Source organism: Equus asinus, chromosome 20 (assembly GCF_041296235.1).
Source record: "Equus asinus isolate D_3611 breed Donkey chromosome 20, EquAss-T2T_v2, whole genome shotgun sequence".
Taxonomy (NCBI): Eukaryota; Metazoa; Chordata; class Mammalia; order Perissodactyla; family Equidae; genus Equus; species Equus asinus.
The window spans coordinates 26,214,249-26,238,892 of record NC_091809.1 but is presented as its reverse complement, the minus strand read 5'-3'; the positions used below and the strand labels follow the sequence as shown (position 1 = coordinate 26,238,892).

General features: G+C 57.0%; 1 protein-coding gene across 2 annotated transcripts; it reads left to right on the top strand.

Annotated features, from left to right (window-relative positions):
• The first annotated feature begins 810 nt into the window (after positions 1-810).
• On the top strand, positions 811-15,007 carry MAN2B1 (mannosidase alpha class 2B member 1). Of its 2 annotated transcripts, none has more exons than XM_044751858.2 (24): positions 811-1,030; positions 1,755-1,857; positions 2,031-2,204; positions 2,524-2,717; positions 3,316-3,448; positions 3,735-3,880; positions 4,206-4,322; positions 7,002-7,084; positions 7,168-7,288; positions 7,365-7,443; positions 7,620-7,729; positions 7,902-8,009; positions 8,569-8,685; positions 9,270-9,443; positions 10,500-10,597; positions 10,703-10,820; positions 12,032-12,150; positions 12,239-12,340; positions 12,501-12,588; positions 12,752-12,832; positions 13,263-13,490; positions 13,933-14,088; positions 14,188-14,290; positions 14,783-15,007. In XM_044751858.2, exons 1-24 carry the CDS (start codon positions 869-871, stop codon positions 14,902-14,904), a joined length of 3,036 nt encoding a protein of 1,011 aa, XP_044607793.2. In that variant the 5' UTR covers positions 811-868; the 3' UTR covers positions 14,905-15,007. The 2 variants fall into 2 exon arrangements, with proteins under 2 accessions (XP_044607793.2, XP_044607792.2); XM_044751857.2 differs by having other exon boundaries at positions 6,999-7,084.
• Positions 15,008-24,644: the final 9,637 nt, after the last annotated feature.

The window sequence follows — 24,644 nt, the reverse complement described above, 5'->3', positions numbered from 1 at the left end:
CTGTGTGTTGCGGGTGGTCCTCCTAGGGGGGGCAGGGCTCCAGTTCCTCCACTCGGTCAGGCCTGGGGTGGGGCCCCAGGCTGGAGCTTTCTCGTGGTTAACTTGCTTATTTCACAAGCCTCGTGCTTAAGTCAGCTGCCAGATACAGGACAGTGACCCCCGCCCTCTGGCAACTCAGCGCGTGGCCCTGCTGACCTGAGGAATCTGGGCTTTGGTTTTCTTTTCAGAGAAATGGGGTCATGTTAGCGAACTGGATGGACTGGTAGAGACTGGGAAAGGCACGAAAGATGGAGTCTTCCCCCACCTGTCAGGCTCCCTCCTCCCCGAAGGACCCCGGTGTCTCCTCCAGGTGTCTCCTCCAGCCGGGCTGGGTGCCTGCCATCCCCAGCACTCCAAGGGCAGTTCCTTTACCCAACGTCTCAATCTGCACAGGACAGAACAGGCTTGCCATCGAGCCCCGCTCCTAGCCACGCTAGGTCCCTCCGGGCCCCCAGCCCTGCGGGTCAACGGGATACCCTAGGACACACTCCACCTCCTAGGCAAACTGAGTACCCGCAGGGAAGTTTGAGATCTCTTCGCCCACGGGGACCAAAGGTCACTCCGAGGCCACACGAAGGCGGCAAGACGCTAAAGACTCGTCCGGCCAAACCAGCCCCCCGAGGGTGGGACGCGCCCGGCAGCTCCCCGCGCTCCCAGCGCCGGGGGGCAGCCGGAGCTGCGGCCTGGGTCGCGTGACGCGCCGGGCCCCGCCCAGGCCCCGCCCCCGCCGGCGCCCATTGGCCAGGCCGGGTTCTGGGGGCGGGGCGCTGGCCCACCCTAGCGGAGCCCGGAGCCCGCCCGAGGCGGCGGCGGCGGCGGCGGCGGAGCCATGGGCGCTGCGGCGAGGCCTTCGGGGGTCCGCGCCGGCGGCGGGCGGGGCGCGGCGGGGCCCTGGATGAGCTCCCGCGCGCTGCGGCCACCGCTCCTGCCTCTCTCCCTCCTCGTTCTGTCGTTGCAGGCGGCTCCCGGCGCTCGGGCCGCGGGATACGAGGTGAGCGGGGCCCGCGAGCGGAAATGTCCACGAGCCGGCGCGCAGCCCCCGGGGGGTCCCGCGGTGCGGGTGGGCCTGTTCCCTGGGCGCCTGGTGAATGGTGGCTGCCGTGACTGAGCGGTCTGAGCGCGCGCAGGTCTGCTTGCGCGCGTCGAAGAATGGGGCTGTCTCTACCTGCCTCCCTGTGGGTCGCCGTGCCTGGACTCCATGCACTTAACCGTGTGATTGGGCGCCCGGATTTGTGTGTGAGCAGCTGTGTGTGTGTGTGTCGGGGTCGGGGGGACACTGGTTGAGAGCTGGGACACTGGAGTCAGCCTGCCTGGAGTTCCAGCCTGGCTCCTCCACTTCCTGGCTGTGCGACCGTGGGCAAGTCACTTCACCTCTCTGATCCTCAGTGCTCTTATCTGAAAACCGGACATAATACTGCTCCCAACGCAGGGTGGCTGCTTGTGTCTGCAGATGCTTAATAAATATTAGCTACTACTATTATTATTTCCCCGGGGGAGTGAATGAGAGCTGTTCTGAGGGGTTGTGCCAAGTGGCAGTTGTATCTGTGAACACAACTATGTGTCTCCTCCCTGGGAGGGCCTGGTCCCACCTCTCTGAGTCACTTCCCTCTAGATGAAAACTTATCTTGTGCCCCCTCACCTCCCACCCCAGCCTGCCTTTTATCCTAGGGGTTACTGACAGGGTGGGTGAGTGTGTGTTTGGGGTCTCTGTGCAGACATGCCCCAAGGTGCAGCCGGATATGCTCAACGTGCACCTTCTGGCCCACACACATGATGACGTGGGCTGGCTCAAGACGGTGGACCAGTACTTTTACGGCAGTGAGTAGAGGGTGGGGACTGACCCCTGGGACTCCCAGGGCCCGTCTGAGCCCTTCAGATCCTTCCTGGGCCCTGGACATCAGGGTGGGGGCAATGCCAAGCTTGGGCTCGTGTGTCTGGGAGTGTCCCCCTTGGCTCGCTGGTCCCAGACTGCCTGACCCCTGTGCCCACAGTCCAGAATGACATCCAGCACGCAGGCGTGCAGTACATCCTAGACTCGGTCATCTCTTCCCTGCTGGAGGAGCCCACCCGCCGCTTCATCTACGTGGAGATCGCCTTCTTCTCCCGCTGGTGGCATCAGCAGACAAACAGAACCCAGGAAATAGTGCGCGACTTGGTGCGCCAGGGTGAGCCTAACCCCGAGGAAGTGAAAACAGGAAGCCCAGCCCAACTTCTGTTTCTGCCACTCTCCCCTCTTAGATGTTATCATGGCATGTGCAGCCTGTTACGTGTCCGTGGCTCCGCCTGCCTGGAATTTCCTTTTATTTGGAGAACTCTTATGCATCCTGCAAGGCCTCCATCTCCAGTGGCTCCTCTGGGAAGCCTGCCGTTCAGGGAGCCCTCTGTCCCATGTCTGGCTGCAGGTCTTCTCATCCCCTGCATCACCAACCCCGACCCCATTCCTGGTCTTGACAACTCACCCAGCCTTTGCCCCTCCCCACGCAGGGCGTCTGGAGTTTGCCAACGGTGGCTGGGTGATGAACGATGAGGCAGCCACCCACTACGGAGCCATCATAGACCAGATGACCCTAGGGCTGCGCTTCCTAGAGGACACGTTTGGCAGCGACGGGCGCCCCCGTGTCGCCTGGCACATCGACCCCTTTGGGCATTCCCGGGAGCAGGCCTCGCTGTTCGCGCAGGTGCTCTCCTGACCCTCTTGGACCCGCCCCTTTACCCGCTCTGACTCCTCCCTCGGCCACTCAAGCCCCGCCCCCTGCAAGCTCCCGGGGACGAGGCCCTGTCCCCTCTGGGGAGCTGCGGATCCCATTCCTCTTCCGCTCTGGCCTTGGCCCCACCCTGCCTCTGCCCCGGCTGGTGCGCTCCGGCTGGCTCCGCCCCCTCCCCTGGCCCCGCCCCTTTCGCTAGGGTTTGGGCTGCTCCCGAGGCGGGGGGCAGGGGGCCTGCCCTGCTTTTCACCCGGCTTCCCCGCCTGCGCCGTGACCGCGCCCCCTTTCCACGCTCCGACCCCTTCTACCTGCGGGCTGCGGAAGGGGGAAGCTCTCCTTGAGTCGGGCCCCTGTCTGAGCTGGGGGAGGTGGAGGGGAGGCCTTGCGTGGGACCCTCCCTTGCCGGCTCTCCGAGGGGGCCATCTGACCCTTCCCCAAGCTCCGCAATGAGCTGGAGGTCCCCTGGTTTGAGACCTGCTTTCCCCCCTGTGCTCTGAGGGGCTCCCCTTGGTGTTGAGAGCCGGGCACTGATTTGTCCTGTCCTCCGACCCCTCCTCATCCTGGTCCCCAGATGGGTTTCGACGGCTTCTTCTTCGGGCGCCTGGATTATCAAGACAAGAAGGTGCGGATGGAGAAGCTGGAGATGGAGCAGGTGTGGCGGGCCAGCGCCAGCCTGAAGCCCCCCGCCGCCGACCTCTTCACCAGTAAGGGGATGGAGTGGGGGCAGGGCTGGCCCGAAGGGGCATGTGACTTGCGCAGTGACATGTGCAGTCACACGGGGCCCCATGCTCAGAAGCGTCCTGGGCTTGGTTTCATACTCTGCTGTCATCGCCTTGAAACTCAATAACTTAGGAACAAGTGCCCAGCATTTGCACTTTGCAAGGGGCCCCCCCAAATTCTGAAGTCCCTCTGGGGTGGGGCCTGGCAGGTTTTGACCCCAGGGCGGGCCTGGGGCGCCGGGCCGCCCCCTGAGCCTGGTACGGCCCGCAGGCGTCCTCCCTAACATGTACAACCCGCCGGAGTATCTGTGCTGGGACACGCTGTGCGCCGACAAGCCAGTCGTGGACGACCCGCGCAGCCCCGAGTACAACGCTCAGAAGCTGGTTGATTACTTCCTGCAGGTGGCCACTGCCCAGGTAACCCCGGGGTCCGGAACGTGCCCTTCCCATGGCCAGCATTCCCTGTCACCACCTCATAACCCTGGGGCAGGGTAATACTCCATTCCCCATCACCTGCCCTCCTCCTGGATTCGTGTGCATTCCTGACTGGGAGCACGCGGGGCCCAGGAGAATTACTCAACAACTTGCGGCTATTTTTATGTGTGTCCTTATGCTCCCACGGGACACACTTCCGCCCCCCCACCTCTGTGTGCACACTCTTCACCACATATTTACCAAGACTCAGCCGTACACGGGGGTGGCCCAGGACACCCTGGCCTGAAGACCCGCCTCCTGCCTGCAGGGCGGGCACTACTGCGCCAACCACACCGTGATGACCATGGGCTCGGACTTCCAGTACGAGAATGCAAACATGTGGTTCAAGAACCTTGACAAGCTCATCAAGCTAGTCAACGCCCAGGTGAGCATGCCCGCCCCGGGTGTACGTGTGTGGTTGGATGGCTGGGCCTGGGTCACGGGCATAGCTGTGGGTGCTGGCTTAGTTTTCTCTGGCTACTGTAACAAATTACCACAAACTTAGTGGCTTAAAACAACAGAAATATATTGTCTGACAGTTCTGGAGGTGAGAAGTCCAACACGGGTCTCATGGCTAAAATCAGGATGTTGGCAGAGCTGTGTTCCTTCTGGAAGCTCCAGGGGAAAGTTGCCTTGCCTTGTCAGCTTCTAGAGGCCGCCCGCATTCCATGGCTCCTGGCCCCCTTCCTCCATCTTCAAAGCCAGCAACATAGCAGTTCTCTGACCCTGCTTCCATCGCTACACCTCTCTCACTTCTGTCTCTCTTCCACTTTTTTTTTTAAAGATTTTATTTTTCCTTTTTCTCCCCAAAGCCCCCCGGGACACAGTTGTGTATTTTTAGTTGTGGGTCCTTCCAGCTGTAGGCATGTGGGATGCTGCCCCAGCACAGCCCGATGAGCCGTGCCATATCTGTACCCAGGATCCAAACTGGCGAAACCCTGGGCTGCCCAAGCGGAGCACATGAACTCAACCACTCGGCCACCGGACCGGCCCCCTCCCTCTTCCACTTTTAAAGACCCTTGTGATTACCTTGGGCCTGCCAGATAGTCCAGGATAGCAACCTTAATTCCATGTACATCCTTAATTTCCGTCTGGGAATTAGGGCAGGGACATCTTTGGGCGGCCATCAGTCTGCCTCCCATGGATGTGTCGCTGTGGCCCTGCAAGCGGCTGGCGGCTATGTGGGCGGGCAGTCACTCTGCCATCAGCACAGACCCTCATGCCCCCTCTTCCATCTAAGACGTCCCTTCCATCCATTCCATCCTCACAGTTGTGTACTGGAACAATCTTTCTGTCCTCACCTCCCACTTGCTCCCCAAACTGGTTTCACCAAAAAGACCTCTCAGGAACGTCCCCAAGGGCCTTCTGGAAGACACTTCTCAGTCCTCCCCATGCCCCTGGTTCCTGAGGAGCCTTCAACATCTTGACCACTTGCTCCTGCAAATACCATGTTCCTGCACTGCCAGGATGTCACACTCTCTCTCTCTCTCTTTTTTTCCCTCCCTAAAGCCCCAGTACATGGTTGTACATCCTAGTTGTGGGTCCTTCTACTTGTGGCCTGTGGGACGCTGCCTCAGTGTGGCCTGATGAGCGGTGCTAGGTCTGCGCCCAGGATCCGAACCGGTGAAACCCTGGGCCACCAAAGTGGAGTGCGCAAACTTAACCACTCGGCCACAGGGCCAGCCCCTTGAGAAATGTTCTTAAGCACTCAATGCTTTAGTTTTTTTATCTAGAAAATGGGCACAAAGGTGGTTCTCACCCGATAGGGCTGTTAATGAGTTTAACGAGTTTCTCTGCATAGACCCAGTAGGACGGTGCCAGGCAAATAATAAGTATTATGGTATCTGGGGCTGCAAACCTGCTGCTTCTCCTTTAAGGCACCAGCTGCAATGCCTCCTCTTCCAGGAAGCCTTCAGCAAACCCCAGGCAGAGTGCTTGTTCTGTCCTCTGTGCTCACACCTGTCCCCACAAATACCTGGGATGCCACATCCAGGCTGACTGTGACCAGCTGACCAGCCGACCCTCTGTTCAGAATCTCTCCTCCGCTGGGCTGTGAATTCTGTGAGGGCAGGGCTGGCCTCTGCTTCTAGACTGTGTCTGCAATCCCGAGCTTTTTAAACTGAGCGATCTTTTGGCTGAGTGAACACTGTGTGTGTGTCTGCAACTGTCTGTGTGACTGTGTGTGCAGGGGTGCAGACGTGTGCATGCACATAAAGGCATACAGTCCCACACACTTCCACTCATTTGCTCAAGTGTTTATTGAGCATTGACTGTGCATTGGGCACTGGGGACACAACATGAGCAGAGAAGACACCCTTTTCCTCACAGAGGAGATGACCTTCTTGTTCCTCCACCTTTGGCAGGTGAAAATGAGCCTCCACTCCTTAAAACAATTGTGTCATTTGGCAATAACCTGACAGTGCTGAGAAATGATTATTCCTGCCTTATAATGTCACACAGATTTTCCACGAAAGTTTTTAATAATAAAATTGAGGGCTGGCCCCGTGGCCGAGTGGTTGGGTTTGCACGCTCCGCTTTGGTGGCCCAGGGTTTCGCTGGTTCCCATCCTGGGCACAGACACGCATTTTGGAACGATGGGTAGCAGACAGTGTTCCTCCTTGATTTGAGAAAAGTCTCTATCTCTCTATTTTCTTTTTAATTGCAAAATGTTCAAAGCACTCATCAGGCCACGTTGAGGCAGCATCCCACATGCCACAATTGGAAGGACCCACAACAAAAAATATACAACTATGTACCCGGGGGGCTTTGGGGAGAAAAAGGAAAATAAAATCTTTAAAAATAAAATTGAAATTATTTAAAAAGTTTAGTAAAATTTCAGGTTTATTTTTGCATCCCTGAAATTCTTTCCAGGATGGTAATATTAAGCTTTGGCCAAAATTCCCTTTCACACTTGGCCATTGGTTTGTGTTCAAACTGCGTATTCAGAGAATCTGAACCTGCCAGATGCATGAACGTGTGCACGTGTGTGAGTGTGCTGCACAGCTGTGGGCCCCCGGGAAGGCGCGGACTCCCAAGGGCTCACATGCACACCTCCCCGCAGCAGCAGGCCAACGGCAGCCGCGTCAATGTTCTCTACTCCACTCCCGCCTGTTACCTCTGGGAGCTGAACAAGGCCAACCTCAGCTGGTATTTGGGGGGACTGGGGAGCCTGGGGGGGTGGGCGTGCCCTGTGGGTGCTGACCCTGCCCTCGATGGCTCTGCCCCTGCAGGTCAGTGAAGCAGGATGACTTCTTTCCCTACGCCGACGGCCCCCACATGTTCTGGACCGGCTACTTTTCCAGCCGGCCAGCCCTCAAACGCTACGAGCGCCTCAGCTACAATTTCCTGCAGGTGAGTGGGCGCCGGGATTGAGGGGGCGGCCCGGGGTCCCAACAGGCCCTGTCCCCAACATGCCCCCTGCCCCCAGGTGTGCAACCAGCTGGAGGCGCTGGCGGGTCCAGCGGCCAACGTGGGACCCTATGGCTCCGGAGACAGTGCACCCCTCAGTAGGTGTCCGGAGAGGGGATGGGGGCGGGGCTGAAGCTGGACACTAGCCCTCGACCGCCCCTCCAGTCCTTTCTTAAAAAACCCTGCCCGCCCACACGATGTGACCTTTCGCATCTCCTCGGGGTTGGGACGAGAGTCCTGCGGGGACCCCACAGGGCTCACTGTCTGCTGGCAGATGAGGCGATGGCAGTGCTCCAGCACCACGACGCCGTCAGCGGCACCTCCCGACAGCACGTGGCCGACGACTACGCGCGCCAGCTCGCCGCCGGCTGGGGGCCCTGCGAGGTGCGCGGGGCGGGGCCGGAGGGGCGGGGGCCTGGGCGAAGGGGCGGGGACAGTAAGGGAGGGGCGGGGCCTGGGAAAGGGGCGGAGACAGGAATGAGGCGGGGCCTAAAGGGGGCAAGGAGGCGACCTCAGGGTGCACGTCCTGAGCGAACCCATCCCTGCTGCTCCCCAGGTTCTCCTGAGCAATGCGTTGGCGCGGCTCAGCGGCTCCAAGGAGGACTTCGAGTTCTGCCGCGACCTCAACATCAGTGTTTGTCCACTCAGCCAGACGGCAGAGAGCGTGAGCTGGCCGGCCCGAGGGTGGGGGCCGGGAGGCAGGTCCCTTCGGTGGGACGAGAGCGGGCGGAACCCCGCCAACACAGGGGCAAAGAGGAGGCGGGCCGGGCAATGAGGTCCTTTTTTTTTGAGGCAGATTAGCTCTGAGCTAACATCCGCTCTCAATCCTCTTCTTTTTGCTGAGGAAGATTGGCCCTGAGCTAACATCTGTGCCCATCTTCCTCTACTTGATATGGGGGACACCTGCCACAGCATGGCTTGATAAGCTGTACATAGATCTGCGCCCAGATCCAAACCGGCGAACCCAGGCTGCTGAAGCCGAGCAGGCGAACTTAACCTCTGCGCCATCAGATGGGCCTGATGGGCTCTTGAAGGGCAGTTGCTGACTTGCTTTGGAGGATGGCGCTGGGGCGAGATCACTTGGGGCGCAGTGAAGCTGGGGCAAGACGGAGACCAACGCACCACCTGGGGGCTCAGATCACCTAGGGACGTTGCTGCACACGGTGGGTGGGTTCACAGAAGGCCTGCTGTGATCCGTGCCCACTCAGACCCTCCCACCCCAGTTCCAGGTGACCATTTATAACCCCCTGGGGCGGAAAGTGGATTGGATGGTGCGGCTGCCGGTCAGCAAACACGTTTTCCTTGTGAGGGACCCCAGTGGCACCATTGTGCCCAGCAATGTGAGCCCACTCGACGAATATTCCCCCATGAATACGACCCGTTATGATCACCTCTCCCCTTGGACACTTTCCCCTGTGGACATTTCTCCCTTCCCCGCGTGGACGCCTCCCCCATTATTACCTCCTCCATGGCCCCCTCTCCCGCTATGAATGCCTCCTGTCCATCACTCTTCCTCCTCTGAATACCTCCCCCTCCGCCCCTTAACATCACACCCCCTTGGGAATAGCTCGTCCAGTGAGTATCTCCCCTTTTTTGATCTCTCTCTGTGAAATTTGTCCTGTGTGTGAATAGTCTCCTCATCCTAGAAGGCCTGTTCCCACGAACTTCTTCCTCCCCCCAAAATCTGTCTTTCCCTCACTCCCCTGCCTCAAGAATCTCCCCACTTACTCCCTCGCCCCTCCCCTCCCAGTAGGTTGGCTTCTGCCTCATGAGTCTTCTCTGCCATCTTTAATTCATTTGGCACTCCTGACACCCGCCCCCCCGCCACCTCCTTCCCCTCCCGGAGTTTGACCCTCCCTGTATGTTCGGCTCTGTATGTGTTCTCACAGCCCCTTGACTCGGTTTCCTTCCTTCCTTCCCCGAGGTGGTGACACTTCCCGACTCAGACAGCCAGGAGCTGCTTTTCTCAGCCTCAGTGCCTGCCCTGGGCTTCAGCATCTACTCAGTGAGCGGGCAGAGTGTCCGGAGGCAGCAGGCCCACACCCTCTGGGTCAGAATCCAGAAGCCCGCGTCCCGTGTCTTGGCCATCCAAAATGAGGTGAGACCCCATTCAGACGCCCTTCCCTGCCCCAGTGACAAGTTTGAGGCGTCATGGTGAGCTGCATGGACTCTGGGTCAGCGGGTCTTGGGTTCCTGCTCTAGCATCACCAGTCCCCCTTGTGTGTCATCGAGTGAGTGACTGCCTCCCTTTGAGTCTCAGTGTCCTCTCGGGGCTGTTGGGAGGACCCACTGTGATCATGGGTGACACTCGGCAGCTATGTCAGAGCTGATGGCGTTGGCGTTTGCAAATTAAATGAGGCGTGTCAGAGGCTTGGGGGAGGGGGCCATGCTGCCGTTTGGGGAAGAGGGATCCAAGCAGGCAGGGAGCAGCAGGCGACTCAGAAGCCCTCAGGCAGGAGGGTGTTGGGTGTTCAGGGAACTCTGTGTGTCTGAAGTCGGGTGTGATGGGGAGGGGACAGGTCAGGCCATGCTACCTTGAGGCCCCAGGGGAGGACTGGGAGCCACAGGGCTGCATTAAGACTGTCGTGGGGCTTAGCACTTTTGCCTTTGGGGGTCCCTTCTCCCATAAAAAAATGTTAAAAAATAAATTTTATGATGGCGTGGGTGTAAAGATGAATATCAACCAGGCAGTCCTCATCATAATATATTCATTATTATTACCTTCAAGTTTTCTTCTGATTCTAAAAGAAATGTAGGTTTATACATTTCTGTGGGCCCCTAAACATCTCCTGGCTGATGGCACTGTGGTTCCCGTGTCAAATGCACGAGCCAGCCCTGGGCCTAGTGGGCGGGCTAGGATGGGACTTAGGGTGTCACCGGCGCCCTGTGGCGACTGCGGGAGGAACAGGCCCGGGGGTGCGGAACAGGAGCCCAGGAAGGGGTGGGCTGCCCCAGGTCGGGGAGGCGGTGGAGGTGGGGACAAGTGCTCAGATGGAGGATAAGGTAGAAGGTGGAGCTGTGAGGATTTGCTGATGGCGTCAGGTGTGAGGAGGCACAGAGAGGGAGAAGAGGGAAGGGTGACTCCAGGGTTTTCGCCTGAGCCCCAGGAAGGCTGAAGGGATGGCCATTAATGTCTGCCCCCTTTTCTGCCCAGTACCTCCGGGCTAGGTTTGACCCTTACACGGGGCTCCTGGTGGAGCTGGAGAACCTGGACGAGAAGCTCCTGCTGCCTGTCCGCCAAGGCTTCTACTGGTGAGAGAGGACCATGGGCGGGGAGTGGGGAGTGGGGGGATGTGGGAGGGGGAGGGGGCCAAGGGAGCTGGGTGCCTTACTTGACTCTCACCTGCCCTGGCCCAGGTACAATGCGAGCGAGGGCGACAACCTGAGCACTCAGGTCTCAGGCGCCTACATCTTCAGACCCAGCCGACAGGAGCCGCTGCCTGTGGGACGCTGGGCTCAGACCCACCTGGTGAAGGTCTGGCCGGGAATCAGGAGTGGGTGTGTTGGGGGGGATGTGGGGGCCGGGAGGGTGGGGCGCCCCATTCGGGGTGGGGGTCAGGGAAGGACTTAGGTCTCCCTCAGATGAGAGGGCTAGGGCCTGAGGGGACCACTTGAAGATGCGCCCACAGGGCTGACCCTCATGGCTGGCTGTGCAGCAGTCACGCCCAGGAAGCGCAGACAAAGGCATCCATGTCTGCTGCATGTGTCAGGGTTACACTCAGCTTTTGAAATTGGGGGTGGGTGTTCCCACTTGGCCCATGATGGGGAAGGCCAGGCGTCGCTGCTTGAAGAGTTCTCTCAGGACCTGTGGTAGGAGGGTGGGCAGGTGAGAGTTCACGCTTGGATGGGGCTTGCGTGAATCTCACTGGCGGTGGATATCTGAGGACCTGCGGGTGCATCTGGCTGGGAACAGGGGCTCATGCTTGTGGGGTTTCCCAGGGCCTCTCAGTGACGTTCCTCTTAGGGTGGGAATGGGGCAGGTAATGGCAAGACTCACATTTGACAATGATTCCTTTGACGTGAACGTCTGCACAGCTGGGTCACTGTATCAGAATTTAGTTTTGTCTGTAGTAATAGTTACCAAAATTAACTGTGCCTGAAACAAGAAAGAAGCTTCTTTCCATCTAGCAGAAAGTCTGGCTGGGCCATTCAGGGCAGGTGGAGTTGTTCCACATTCATCCAGGCCCCTTCTATCTCGTTGCTCTGCCTTCCTCAACATTCACTTTCTACCTCATGGCCCAAAATGGCTGCTGACGCTCCAGCCATCATATTTGCTTTTGAGCCAGTGGGAGAGAGAAAGGGGCAAGGAACGTTGTTCACACCCCTTTGACCACTTTCCATTGGGCAGACCACGGTCACACAGCTACTGATAGCCTCAGGGAACACTGGACCCTATAGTCTTTATTCCAGGTAGCCACGTGCCAAACTGGAATCCAATTCTAAGGAGGGGAGATGGGGTAGTGGTGGGGAGCAAGCCTGTATGCCACACTCAAGAAGTGTGGCAATGACCAAGGTGGGAGTGTAGGCTTCCCCCAGGCAGGTGGGGAGGTGGGTTCCCACACTGTCTATCCGCGGGGCTGACCCTGCTGTCAGCCTTTGCACGGTTCACAGCAGGGGTGGGTGTGTCCAGGCTCACCTCTGCTCAGGTGTGGGCTCACACCTGCCTCCACTTCTGTGTGCCCGCAGACGGCCTTGGTGCAGGAGGTGCACCAGAACTTCTCAGCCTGGTGTTCCCAGGTGGTGCGCCTGTACCCGGGACGGCGGCACCTGGAGCTGGAGTGGACGGTGGGCCCCATACCTGTGGGGTGAGTGGCACAGGCTGGGCCTGGGTGGTGAGGGTGGGGCAGAGCGGAGGCAGGCGAGGCTCACAGCCTGCTGTCCCATTGGGTGTAGTGATGACTGGGGGAAGGAGATCATCAGTCGCTTTGACACTGCGCTGAAGACAAACGGACTCTTCTATACAGACAGCAATGGCCGGGAGATCCTGGAGAGGAGGTGGGGGTGACGGGCCCCAGGGCTGGTCCGTGGTGTGTTGGGGCCCAGGGGTGGTGGGGGCATCTGCTGACCATATGAATGTGGGAGGGAGAGGATGGAGGGGGAGTGAGGAGTGGGGGAGCCAGGGAAAGGGGGCCTGAACAACCCCCCCCCTCCCCAGGCGGGATTATCGACCCACCTGGAAGCTGAACCAGACTGAGCCAGTGGCCGGAAACTACTATCCAGTCAACAGCCGCATCTACATCACGGTACCCCTCCCCCATCCTGCTCCCCACCTCTTCCCTCCACAGCATGGGGGTCACCTTTCCTTCCTAGCATCTCCCGCTGTCCTCGCCACCATCCCTTGTGGGGCGTGCCTGGGGCCGGGGCTGGCCGGCACTGTGGCCCCTCACTCTCACCCCGGCCCCCCAGGATGGGAACGTGCAGCTGACCGTGCTCACTGACCGCTCCCAGGGCGGCAGCAGCCTGAGCGATGGCTCCCTGGAGCTCATGGTGAGTGGCCCCAGCCCCATCTAAGCCAGGGGCCTCCTGCTGAGTCCTGACCTGGCCCTGCTGGACCCTGAAACCGGTTTCTGGCCCCCTTCTCTCGAGGTGCACCCCTCCTTTGTGGTCCCCACTAAGCTGAGACCTCCATTCCTATGTGAGACTTTTACTCCACGCTCTTACCCAGTCACTACCCAGTCCCCACTCCAGGCCCTGGCTTGCCCCATTCACGCCCTGCTTAGATCCTTACCTCCCTCTGTCCTAGTCCCTTGCTACGTCGGATCCCCCTTTCAATTGGGGTCCCCCCCTTACCAGACATTCCTCCTCATCCATTCCCCCCACTCTTCGATAACTCTTGAAATTCCCGCAAGCGCTTATCCAGTTCTGCCACAGAAATTGGCCAGAGGGACCCTCATGCTGTCCTGGCCACACCCCGCAGGTGCACCGACGGCTGCTAAAGGATGATGCGCGCGGAGTAGGGGAGCCGCTGCTGGAGAACGGCTTGGGGGTGTGGGTGCGAGGGCGCCACCTCGTGCTGCTGGACAAGGCCCGCACCGCGGCCGCCGGGCACCGGTTGCAGGCAGAGAAAGAGCTCCTGGCCCCGCAGGTGGTGCTGGCGCGGGGTGGCGGCGCCCCCTACCACCTCGGGGTGGCCCCGCGCACGCAGGTGAGGGGCGGCGGGCCGGCAGAAAGAGAGGACTTGGATGAAGCCTGCGGGGGCAGGGTTGGCGGCGGATTTTCCCAGGAATAGCCAGGACCCAACTCACCCGCCCCAACTTGTGCCGGGGAGGCCACGAACTAGGCCCGCGCCCTCAGCTCGGCTGAATCACCTGGGCGGGCCTGGCCCAGCCCCATCCCGCCTGGACTTGGTCCCACGCGGACTCCGCTCTGCCCCGCCCCTCCCCAGGCTCGGCCCGCCCTTCCCCGCCTCGGCCCCGCCCCTCGGCGCTACAGCACCCCCCCCCAACTGGCACCGCCCCTTCTCTGGGTCCGCCCCATCCCCTCATTGGCTCGGCTCTCCCCTTCCTGGCTGAGTCCCTCCCTAAGCCCCGCCCCCTGCGCCAGAGCCCCGCCCCTCTGCTCAGCCCCACCCCGTCCCCGTCCTGCAGTTCTCAGGGCTGCGCAGGGAGCTGCCGCCCGTCGTGCACCTGCTCACGCTGGCCCGCTGGGGCCCGACAACGCTGCTGCTGCGCTTCGAGCACCAGTTCGCCGTAGGGGAGGACCCGGGCGGCAACCTGAGCTCCCCAGTGACCTTGGACTTGAGGGTGAGGAGGGCAGAGCGGGGAAGCAGACAGGAGAGGCAAGAGGGGAGGGGGAAAACCCCGCTTTGTCCCCACTCAGCCTGGCCCATCCACTGCCCGCAGGACCTGTTCTCCGCCTTCACCATCACCCACCTGCAGGAGACCACGCTGGCGGCCAACCAGCTCTCGGCCCGCGCCTCCAGGCTCCAGTGGACACCGAACACGGGTGGGGGCCTGCCCGGGAGCTGGGGAGCGTGTGGGAGGCGTGGGAACGGGACCCAGGTATAGCTTGAGACTCTGGAATGGTGTTCAGATCCAGGTTAGGGGGTTAGGGGTTTAAGGGTCTGAAGTGAGTCCAGCAAACTAGCGGTGGGTCTTGACGGTTTGAGGATGGAGTTCAGGGCCGGGAACACGATTTGAGAATTCCGTCAGTGCCTAGTTCTGGGGGGGGGGGGTGTCCATTACCCCTGGGGTTGGCTTGACGGTCCTTGCGGTGGGGCTGGAGGGTGTGCGGGCAGTGGTCAGGCACTGGGGAGGGAATTCGGGGATCTAGGGGTGGTGTCCAGGCCCTGAGAAGCAGTTGAGGGGTCTAGGAGTGAGGCCCCGGGTTCAGACTTGAGGACAGATAGCCACGTCCAGGGCCAGGGGAGGGAGCACCAGGTGGGACGAGGCAGAGGAAGTCTGCGCCCCTCACTCCTCCTTCCCTGCACCTCCCCAGGTCCCCGCCCCGGCCCTACACCTCATCTCTCTCCCTCCCGGCTGGACCCTTCTACCATCGAGCTGCAGCCCATGGAAATCCGCACCTTCCTGGCCGAGGTCCAATGGGAAGAGGACAGCTAGACCAGACACCCTGGGGGCAGGGTGCCCCCTTCTGAGCCTGAGCCTCCGCCTCCTCTTGGTGCTGCTGCTGCCACCAAAAGCCATTAAAATGCCACTACCAAGACTTGGGTCAAGGTGTGACTGAGTGGGGTTTTCTTTGGAGGGTGATAGAACTTATGACCCAGAAAGGTCAGTAAACTCTAGCTGACCCTTGACCTGAGGCCTTGCAGGGAGGTGAACCCTCACACCAGACCCTAGATGGTTCACACCTCGCCTCACACCACACTCTGCCCTCCGCTCCTGCTTCGCTCCTCCGTCCACTCAGGCCGCGGCACAGCTGTCCTGAGCAGCCACTGAGGGCAGGCCTGCGCTGGAGCTGGGCCCAGAGAACCAGACTGTCGCCCCGGCCTCCCACACCCAGCCTTGGGACCCTGAGGGCAAGGAATCTGGGATGGCCTGGGGGACGAAGTGGATCCACAGGCAGGTCCCAGCACCAGGCCTTGGACAGGGGGGCTATAGCTGTGGGCCTCCCAGGAGCCAGGCGGACAGCCGGCACCCTCTGGTGCTGCTGTGCCCTGGGCTCTGTGATAGAGGAAGGAGACCTTGGGATGAGGTTAAAGTCAAGGAAGTGGCTTGCCTCCAGTCAGCAGAGCCCTGTGCAGGTCCCTTGAGGCCCATGGAAGCTGGGGAGGCCCAGGTGGAGACCAGTGTTCGGATGTGTGGACCCCTGACTGTCAATGAGCCTCTGGAAAATATTTCTAAGTCCCTCTTAGGGAAAGACAGACATGAGCCTGGGCTGGTGACGACCCCGGGGGAGGACACCCTGGCCCTGGATGAGGTCACAAATGGGGCTTAGGGCTGGATGAGTTTTTTTTTTTTTTTTTTGCTGTGGAAGATTTGCCCTATGCTAACATCTGTAGCCAATCTTCCTCCTTTTCTCCACCCCTCCACCCCCAAAGCCCCAGTACATAGTTCTAAGTTCTTTTAGTTCTTCGATGTGAGCCGCCACCACAGCGTGGCTACTGACAGATGAGAGGTGCGGTTCTGCACCAGGGAACTGAACCCAGGCCACCAAAGTGGAGTGCACCGAACTTTAACCACTAGGCCATCAGGGCAGGCGCTCCAGATGTGCCTCCTGAAAAGTCTTCTAAGTCTCTCCCTATAAAGAGATGGACCCGAGAGGCCCAAGGAGGGCCCCCCAATCTAACTGCCATCGCACATGGGCTCCGTTTGCTGGATGCCCCTCTTGAAAACTTTACAGTTTCCCTCCAGGAGGGGAAGTCAGGGGAGCCGGCCAGGGTGCTATGGGGCATGTGCCCCAGGGCCGTCTGCTGTCCTGCATCGGCCCAGTCTTAGGAGGCGCCCACCACAATTGCATATAAGCCTTCTTCTGGGGCAGGGATGGGGCTGGGCCACGCAGTGCAGCCCAGGGATGGCATCTTGGGTCCAGTCATCCACGCGCCTCCTGAAAATGTATCCAAACCCAGGGCATTGTCCTGGGCTGTCCAAGGAGACCCATGGAGGTCACCCTGCATCCTCCCTCAGTCCCACTTGGGGCCCAATCACTGGATGCATCCCCGCAAACCTAAGGTGTCCTTGGAAGTGGGGACAGCCACAGGCTAGCCAGAGACATGCAGGGTGGGCGCCAGGGCCTGGTATTAGCCCATGGCACCTGGTGGTGCCTCCTGAAAACACACCCACGTCCCCAACCGAAGGGGAGGCACTGCCCTGGGCTGGAAAAGTTGACCCGGTGCCATGGGCTCAGGTGCTGTCACCCTTGCGTCCCAGCAATTGGGAGGCCCAATGGCACCTCAGCCTGGCCACTGCCCAGCACAGGGCCTTGGGTAGGAATACCCATAGAGGGAGGGCCTGGGCCTGCCCACGGCCTGTGTGGGGCCAGGATTGAGGATGTGTGTGGGCCAACCGGGAAGGCCCAGTGAGAGTGCCCCAGGTCCGCCCAATGTCCACTAAAGGCCTGGTCACTGGAGGCTCTCCAACAACACATTTCTAGGTCCCCTTGAGAAGGCTGGATCAGTCTGGCCAGCTACGGAGGCCAAGGTGGGCAGCCAGAGGCGGGCTGTGGTCCTGTTTACGGCCTTGTTTTCCGAGGCGCCCCCTTTGTGGGTGGGAACCAGCCTGGGCCAGGGAGTCAGCCAAGGGCAGGCGTGTGGACATGGCCACAGTCCCGTGTTGGTGTTGTGACTCTCAAAAAGGTTTCCAAGTTGCCCCAGGGATGAGGGCCATCAGCCCGGCTTAGGGTGCCCCCCAGTCCTACCCACAGACCCACAGGGGGTCCAGTTGCTGGATGCCTCCCCCTTCCCATTTTTCTAAGTCTCCCTCTGGAGGAGGCTAACTGGCTCTAGCCATCCAGGGAGGCCCGGGGGGTGTTCTGGGCACAGCCATAGTCACCGTGGGGCCTATTCATCACATAGGCCTCTGGAAAAGGTTTCCAACCGCCCTTTTAGAGGAAGGCATCCGCCAGGTGGGCTAGGGACCACCTTGGAAGGTGTCCTGGGCCCAGCCGAAGTCCCTCCCGTGTGGGGCTGAGTCACCGGACAGGCTTCCCCAAAGTATTCTCAAATCCTCTTGGGGGAGGGACACTGAGCCAGGATGGCAGGGAGGCCCGGAGAGGGCGCCCACAGCGGGCCACAGTCCTGCGGGGGGCCCCGTCCTGGGGGCGCCCCCTGAAAAATGTCCAAGTCCCTCTCTTGAGGCTGAGGTCAGCCCCGGCCACCCAGGGAGTTCCGTGGACGGTGCCCCGGACCCCCCAGGCCACCCCCTGGCCGCTGAGGGCCCAGAAGCACGGTTAGAATGACACCCAGACAGGTGGCGCCGGGGTTGGGGCGGGGGTGGGGGTGTCCAGGTCCGTGCGGGACGCGCAGGCTGTCGGCGCCACCTGGCGGCCGCTTTCGCATCGGCCCCGTAGCTCGGCTGCCGCGGGCGCGGGCTGGGGTCCGGACCCCGCGGGGCCCAGGGCCGAGTTCCAGGAGGCCCGTAGGGATGTCGTCGCGGCTGCGACCCACGCCGCCTCCGGAAGGGCTCCCTGAACTTGTCACTGCAGTCCAGGGGAGAGCGGCATCTGGACATTGCAGCGGCGGGCTGGCAGGCACACGGAGGTCCCCTCCGGCCTTCGCAGGTGGCCTTCACCTTCACATGGCATTCTCCTTGTGTGTATGTGTGTGTCCAAACTTCCCCTTTTCATAAGGACCCCAGTTATGATGCACGAGGACCGACCCCGATGACCTCATCGAGCTAATTAGATCTGCAGTGACCCTATTTCCAAGTATCACATTCTGAGGTGCTGGGGGTAGGACTTCAAGATGCGAGTTTTGGGGGACACAGTTCAATCCATAACAGATCCCAAGCAGTGGAAGTACCCCTTAAAGCTTTCTTAGTCCCCTACCAGAAACTGGGCCTGGCGGGGGCCGGGGAGGCTGTGTGGAGCCCTCTGGCCACCCCATGTCTTGGGGATCCTGCTTTTAGGATGGGCCTTCCCCAAATGTTTTGAGTTCCCCTCTGAAGGGGAGGCCCATCCAGGCCATGCAAGAGGCCCAGGGAGGGCGTCTGAGCAGCAGACGCAGTACTGACTGGTGCTTGGTTGTAGAAAGCAGCCCCCCAAATATTTCTAACTCCCCCTTGGTGGTGTGGGGGTGCCCCCAACTACCAGGCCCTTCTTGCGGCCATGGCTGAGCTCACAGCACCCTCCCCCCAAAACTCCCTGGTTACTGGATATGCCTGCAGAGGATTTTCCTAAGTCTTCCTCCTGAGCAGGGGACTGGCTTGGTGGCTCCTACAAGAGACCCAACTACTCCCCCCTGGCCAGCCTGGACTGGTCTCTCCCACAGGAGACAGTGGCTCTGCAGTGGTGTCCATCCTGGACCTCCCTGGCAGACCAGCAGGGTCTCTGCTATGGACTGAATATTTGTGTCCCCCAGATTCACATGTGATGTGAGCCCTCATGTGAGTACCCCCAGTCCTTAAGTGATAGTATTTGGAGGCGGGGCCCTTGGGAGGTGATTCGGTGAGATGAAGGCCTGGGGTGGCGCCCTCATGTTGGGACTAACACCCAGATGAGAAGGGGAAGAGACAAGAGAGCTCTCTCTCCAGGACTCCCTTGCTCCCTCCGCCCCTGCCATGCGAGGACTCTGAAAACAGGGCTGAACGCAAGCCAGGCAGAGGGCTCCCGCCTGAACCCAACCATGCTGGCCCCCTGATCTCGGACTCCCAGCCACAACTATGAGGAAGGTGGTTTAAGCCAGCCAGGCTATGGTATTTTGTTATCAGTCTCTCTTTCATGAGCCCATGGCTCCACGAATGTCCATCTGGACCTCCACGGGTGGCCCAGCCTGAGGCCCCCTATGTGATCAGGGCCAGATAGGGTGTCTGCCCTGGATCTAGTTGGCCACCTGGGACTGGTGGCTCCTACATGAGACCTTGGTTTGGCCGCAGTGCCCGTATTCACCACCCTGGCTGGCCTGACCTGGTCCCTCCAAATATGGGAGCTCGGCTTGGCCAGGGTGTCTATCTTAGAACTCTGGGCTGGCCTGCCTTGGTTCTGTCTACATGAGACTGGTACTTGGCCTGGGGTACCTGTCCTGGACATTCGCAGCCAGCATGGCCTGGTGTCCTCTATATGAGAACATGACTTCACAATGGTGTCAGCCTTGGACCTCCTCAGATGGCCCAGAGTAGTCCTCCCCCTATGAGGCCATGGCCTGGCCTGCCTGGTCTTGTCCCTGCTACCTGGAGTTGTGGCGCCTGTACTGGCCCTCTGTAGCTGGCCTGGGCTGGTCCCTCCTACTTCAGACCACGGCCTATCCAGAGTATCCTGTCTGTCCAGAACCCTTCTGGCTGGTCATGTGTGATCACCCCTATATGAGACTTCGTTGTGTCCTAGATTGGCCTGGCCAACCCGGACTGGTCCCTACTACCTGAGACCACGATGGACCTCCCTGCCCAGCTGACCTGTTTTTTCCCCTCCACCACCCAAGTTTGACACTAACCACCAATTCTCTCTAATTCAGATACTACCTGGACTTAGCATCAGACCCCACAGGTTTGTGGGCTCAGCCCCACAAGCCTGCCCTCACTTCAGATGCTGGTCGCAAGTCTCAGGTTGCCACTGGTACTTCTGATTGACCGGCTATCAACGAGGGTTCCCATCACTCTCCTTCAGTGATATAGTTTCAATTGTCTATTTTCGCTTTTGCTGCCTGTGTTTTTGGTGTCATATCCAAGAAATCTCTGCCAAGTCCAATGTTATGATTTCCCATGTTTTCTTCTGTTTCATATTTTAGCTCTTACATTTAGGTCTTTGATCCATTTTGAGTTAATTTTTGTATATGGCACAAGATAAAGGTCTAACTTCATTCTTTTGCATGTAGATATCCAGTTGTGCCAAGACTACTTGTTGAAAAGACTGTCCTTTCTCCATTGAATGGTCTTGGCACCCTTACTGAAAATCAATTAACCATAGACGTATCGTTTAATTTCTGGACCCTTAATTCTATTCCATTGCTCTGTTTGTCTGTCCTTATGCCAGTGTCACACTGTTTTGATCACTGAAGCTTTGAGTGAGTTTTGGGATCAGGAAGTGCGAGGTCTCCAACTTTTTCTTTTTTAAGACTGTTTTGGCTATTTGGGGTACCTAGAGATTCCATATGAATTTTAGAATAGATTTTTTTCTATTTCTGCTAAAAACACTGTTGGACTGCAGAAGCTGTAGATAACTTAGGGTAGTACTGCCAGCTTAATTTTAAGTCTCTCAATCCAGGAACACAGGATATTTTTCCACTTATTGGTGTCTTCAATTTCTTTCAGCAACGTTTGTAGTTTCCCGCGCACAAGTCTTCTGCCTCCTTGGTTAAGTTTATTCCTAAATATTTTCTTCTTCTTGATGCTATTGTAAATAGAATTGTTTTCTTAATTTCCCTTTTGAATTGTTTGTTGTTAGTGTACAGAAACACAAATGATTTTTGCATGTTGATTTTGTATCCTGCAAATTTGAATTTACTAGTTCTAACAGTTTTTTTGTGGAATCTTTAGAGTTTTTCTACATATAAGATCATGCTGTCTGTGAACACAGATAATTTTACTTTTTCCATTCTAATTTGGGTGACTTTTCTTTCTTTCTTCTGTCTAATAGCTCTGGCTAGACTGTGCTGAATAGAAGTTATGAAAGTGGGCTTCCTTGTCTTGTTCTTGATCTTAGAGGAAAAGCTTTCAGTGTTGCATCGAGTATGATGCTAGCTGTGGTCTTTTCTTATGTGCCCCTTATTATGTTGAGGTAGTTTACTTCTATTCCTAGTTAACGTTTTTTTAATCATGAAAGGGTGGTGAATTTTGTCAATGCCTTTTCTGCAGCAATTGAGATGATCATATAATCCCCCCCCTTCACTCTGTTGTGTATTACACTGATTTCATGGTGAACCATCCCTGCATTTGTGGATAAACCCCACTTGTCATGGCATATAATGCTTTTAATATGTTGCTGAATTGGTTTGCTATTTTCTTTTCTTTTTTAGGATTTTTGCATTGGTATCCATCAGGGATATTCGTCTGTAGTTTTCTTTTCTTGCAGTGTTTTTGTCTGACTTTGGTTATCAGGGCAACGCCGGCCTCTTGAGTTAGGAATTGTTCCTCCTCTTAATTATTTTTTGGAGAATTTGAGGATTGGTGTTCATTCTTTTTTAGATGTGTTGTGCAATTCACCACTGAAGCCATCTGGTCCCTTGTGAGGTTTTTGATTAAGCTTCTTACTGGTTGTAAGTCTATTCAGATTTTCTCTGTCTTCATGATTCAGTTTTTGTGCGTTGTGTGCTTCTAGGAATTTGTCCATTTCACCTAGATTATCCAATTTATTTGTGTTTAATTGTTCATGGTATTCTCCTATACTCCTGTCTATCTGTAAAATTGGTAATGACGTCCCCACTTTTGTTTCTTATTTTAATAATTTGCACCTCCTCTCATTTTTTCTTAGTCAATTTAGCTAAAGGTTTGTCAATTTTGTCGATCTTCTTTATTGTTTTCTATGCTCTCTTTTAAAAAAAAAACTCCTTGTCTAGTAAGTCTGAAGTCTGGCTTCTTCAGTGTCTGTCAATTTATTTTGTTTTTTCGAATGGGCTGTGTTTTTCTGTTTCTTTGTATGTCCTGTGATATTTTTGTTAAAAATTGGACATTTGACTATTTTAATGTGGTAACTCTGGAAATCAGATTCTTTCCCTTCCCCAGGGTTTGCAATCCTTTATTTTTTTTAAGATTTTTTTAAAAAAAATTTTCCTTTTTCTCCCCAAAGCCCCCTGGTACACAGTTGTGTATTTTTAGTTGTGGGTCCTTCTAGTTGTGGCATGTGGGACGCTGGCTCAACATGGCCTGATGAGCAGTGCCATGTCCGCGCCCAGGATCTGAACCGATGAAACCCTGGGCCGCTGAAGCGGAGCCAGCAAATTTAATCACTCGGCCATGGGGCCGGCCCCGCAATCCTATAAATTGTTGAAAGCTGCAGTAGCCTTTTCCAAATTATTTTTGCAGGCACCATTCCTTGTGTGCGATCAGCAAAGCCTCTGCTCCTCTAGCTGGTGTTTAGCTAATGTTTTGAGAGTCTCCTGAATGTCAGGAGCTCTCCCAGTCTTTGCCGGTTACCTCTGGTCTGGGCCACTCCTTCAACACTTAGCTAGGCTTGTTCTGAGCCTGAAGTGAAAGCTTAAGCTCTCCTTAGCTTTTTTTTTTGAGGAAGATTAGCCCTGAGCTAACGCCAGTCCTCTTTTTTGCTGAGGAAGACTGGCCCTGAGTCTTCCTCCTCGTGCCCATCTTTCTCTACTTTACATGTGGGACGCCTACCACAGCATGGTGTGCCAAGCGGTGCCATGTCCACACCCGGGATCCGGGCTGGCGAACCCTGGGCCGCCGAGAAGCGGAACGTGAGAACTTAACCGGGGCGCCACCGGGCCGGCCCTCTCCTTAGCTTTTTGAACACGCGTCTTCCTTGGGCACGCAGCGGCCTTCTGAATTCCCCTGCACACAGCTGCTGTGAAATGTCCTAACTTCCCAAGGAGCGTCACTCTAGCTTCCCCTCAGCTGCTATACTGCAGGTCTCCACCCACAAACCCCTGCCCTAGGCATCTCAGTCCTCGCACAGCTTTTACAAGCCGTTCAGGCTGCTCTTCCCACCTGAGTTCCTAGCCAGGTGAAACAGAGCCAAGTGCCTCGTGTCGGAAGAAACATACAGACTAATTTACAAATAAGGTCCGCTCTTCTCCCTTGGGTTCAGGGGAGGAAAGTGGGAACCAGGCTGCCACTGCTTCCAGACCAAGGCCACTGCTGTGCTGGGGAGAGGGTCAGGTGGGATGAGTAAAAACCACTAAGCTTGGGGCTGGCCCTGTGGCCCAGTGGTTAAGCTCATGCGCTCCGCTGCAAGCAGCCTGGTGTTTTGTCAGTTCGAATCCTGGGTGCAGACATGGCACTACTCATCAAGCCACGCTGAGGCAGCGTCCCACATACCACAACTAGAAGGACCCACAATGAAGAATATACAACTATGTACCGAGGGGCTTTGGGGAGAAAAAGGAAAAAAATAAATCTTTAAAAAAACCCACAAAAACCCACTAAGCTTTCCTACCATTTGAAGATGACTTTTTTTTAAAGATTTAATTTTTTTTCCTTCTTCTCCCCAAAGACCCCCAGTACATACTTGTATATTCCAGTTGTGAGTGCCTCTGGTTGTGCTACATGGGACGCCGCCTCAGCATGGCCTGATGAGCGGTGCCATGTCTGTGCCTAGGATCCGAACCGGTAAAACCCTTGGCTGCTGAAGCGGAGTGCGCAAACTCAACCACTCGGCCATGGGCTGCCCCCGAAGATGGCTTTTTCTTGATTAGGCATTCACCTGGCTGCTGTAAACCTCTGACTGTTTTCCAGACTCTGCAAAGTTGCTTCAGAAGTTTCTGCTGGGGCTGGCTCCGTGGCCGAGTGGTTAAGTTTGCGCGCTCTGCTGTGGCGGCCCAGGGTTCAGATCCTGGGCCCCGACATGGCACTGCTCGTCAGGCCACGTTGAGGCGGCATCCCACATCCCACAACTAGAAGGACCTGCAACTAAGATATACAACTATGTACCGAGGGGGTTTGGGAAATAAAGCAGGAAAAAAAAAAAAAAGGAAGATTGGCAACAGTTGTTAGCCCAGGTGACAATCTTTAAAAGAAAAAAAGTTTCTGCTGTTTTCTTGCCCTCAGTGTTTCTGTGGGTGAACAGGAGCTTGGAGCTTCCTAGCCCACCACTGTGCTGACAACATTCTATGTGGACTATCTTGCTACTCTATCTCCGGCCTGTGTCCCATTCATGGAGACATACAACACACCGAGAAATTAGATCTCAAGCAGAGGATGAGACAGGAGAACTCCCCTTGGTCTTGCTTTTTCAAGCATCTACAGCAAAAGCCTAGAGTGCCTTGGTTACTTTTGTGTGTAATGAATTAGTTTACAGACTAGAGCCAGGGTCAGTATCCCATGACCCACATGCCAAATCTGGTCCTCCACCAGTATTTGTAAATTAAGTTGAATTGCAACACATCCATGCCTGTATGTTTACACATTCATGGCTGCTTATTAGTGGGACAATGGCAGAACTGAGTAGCTGTGACAGAGATCATACAGACTGCCAAAATGAGCAAATTTACTATCTGGCTCTTTTGTAGAAAAGCTTTGCCAACTTCTGGCTTAAAACACTGGGCAGAGATGAAATGCTCCAAAATTGGAATTGCATCAAG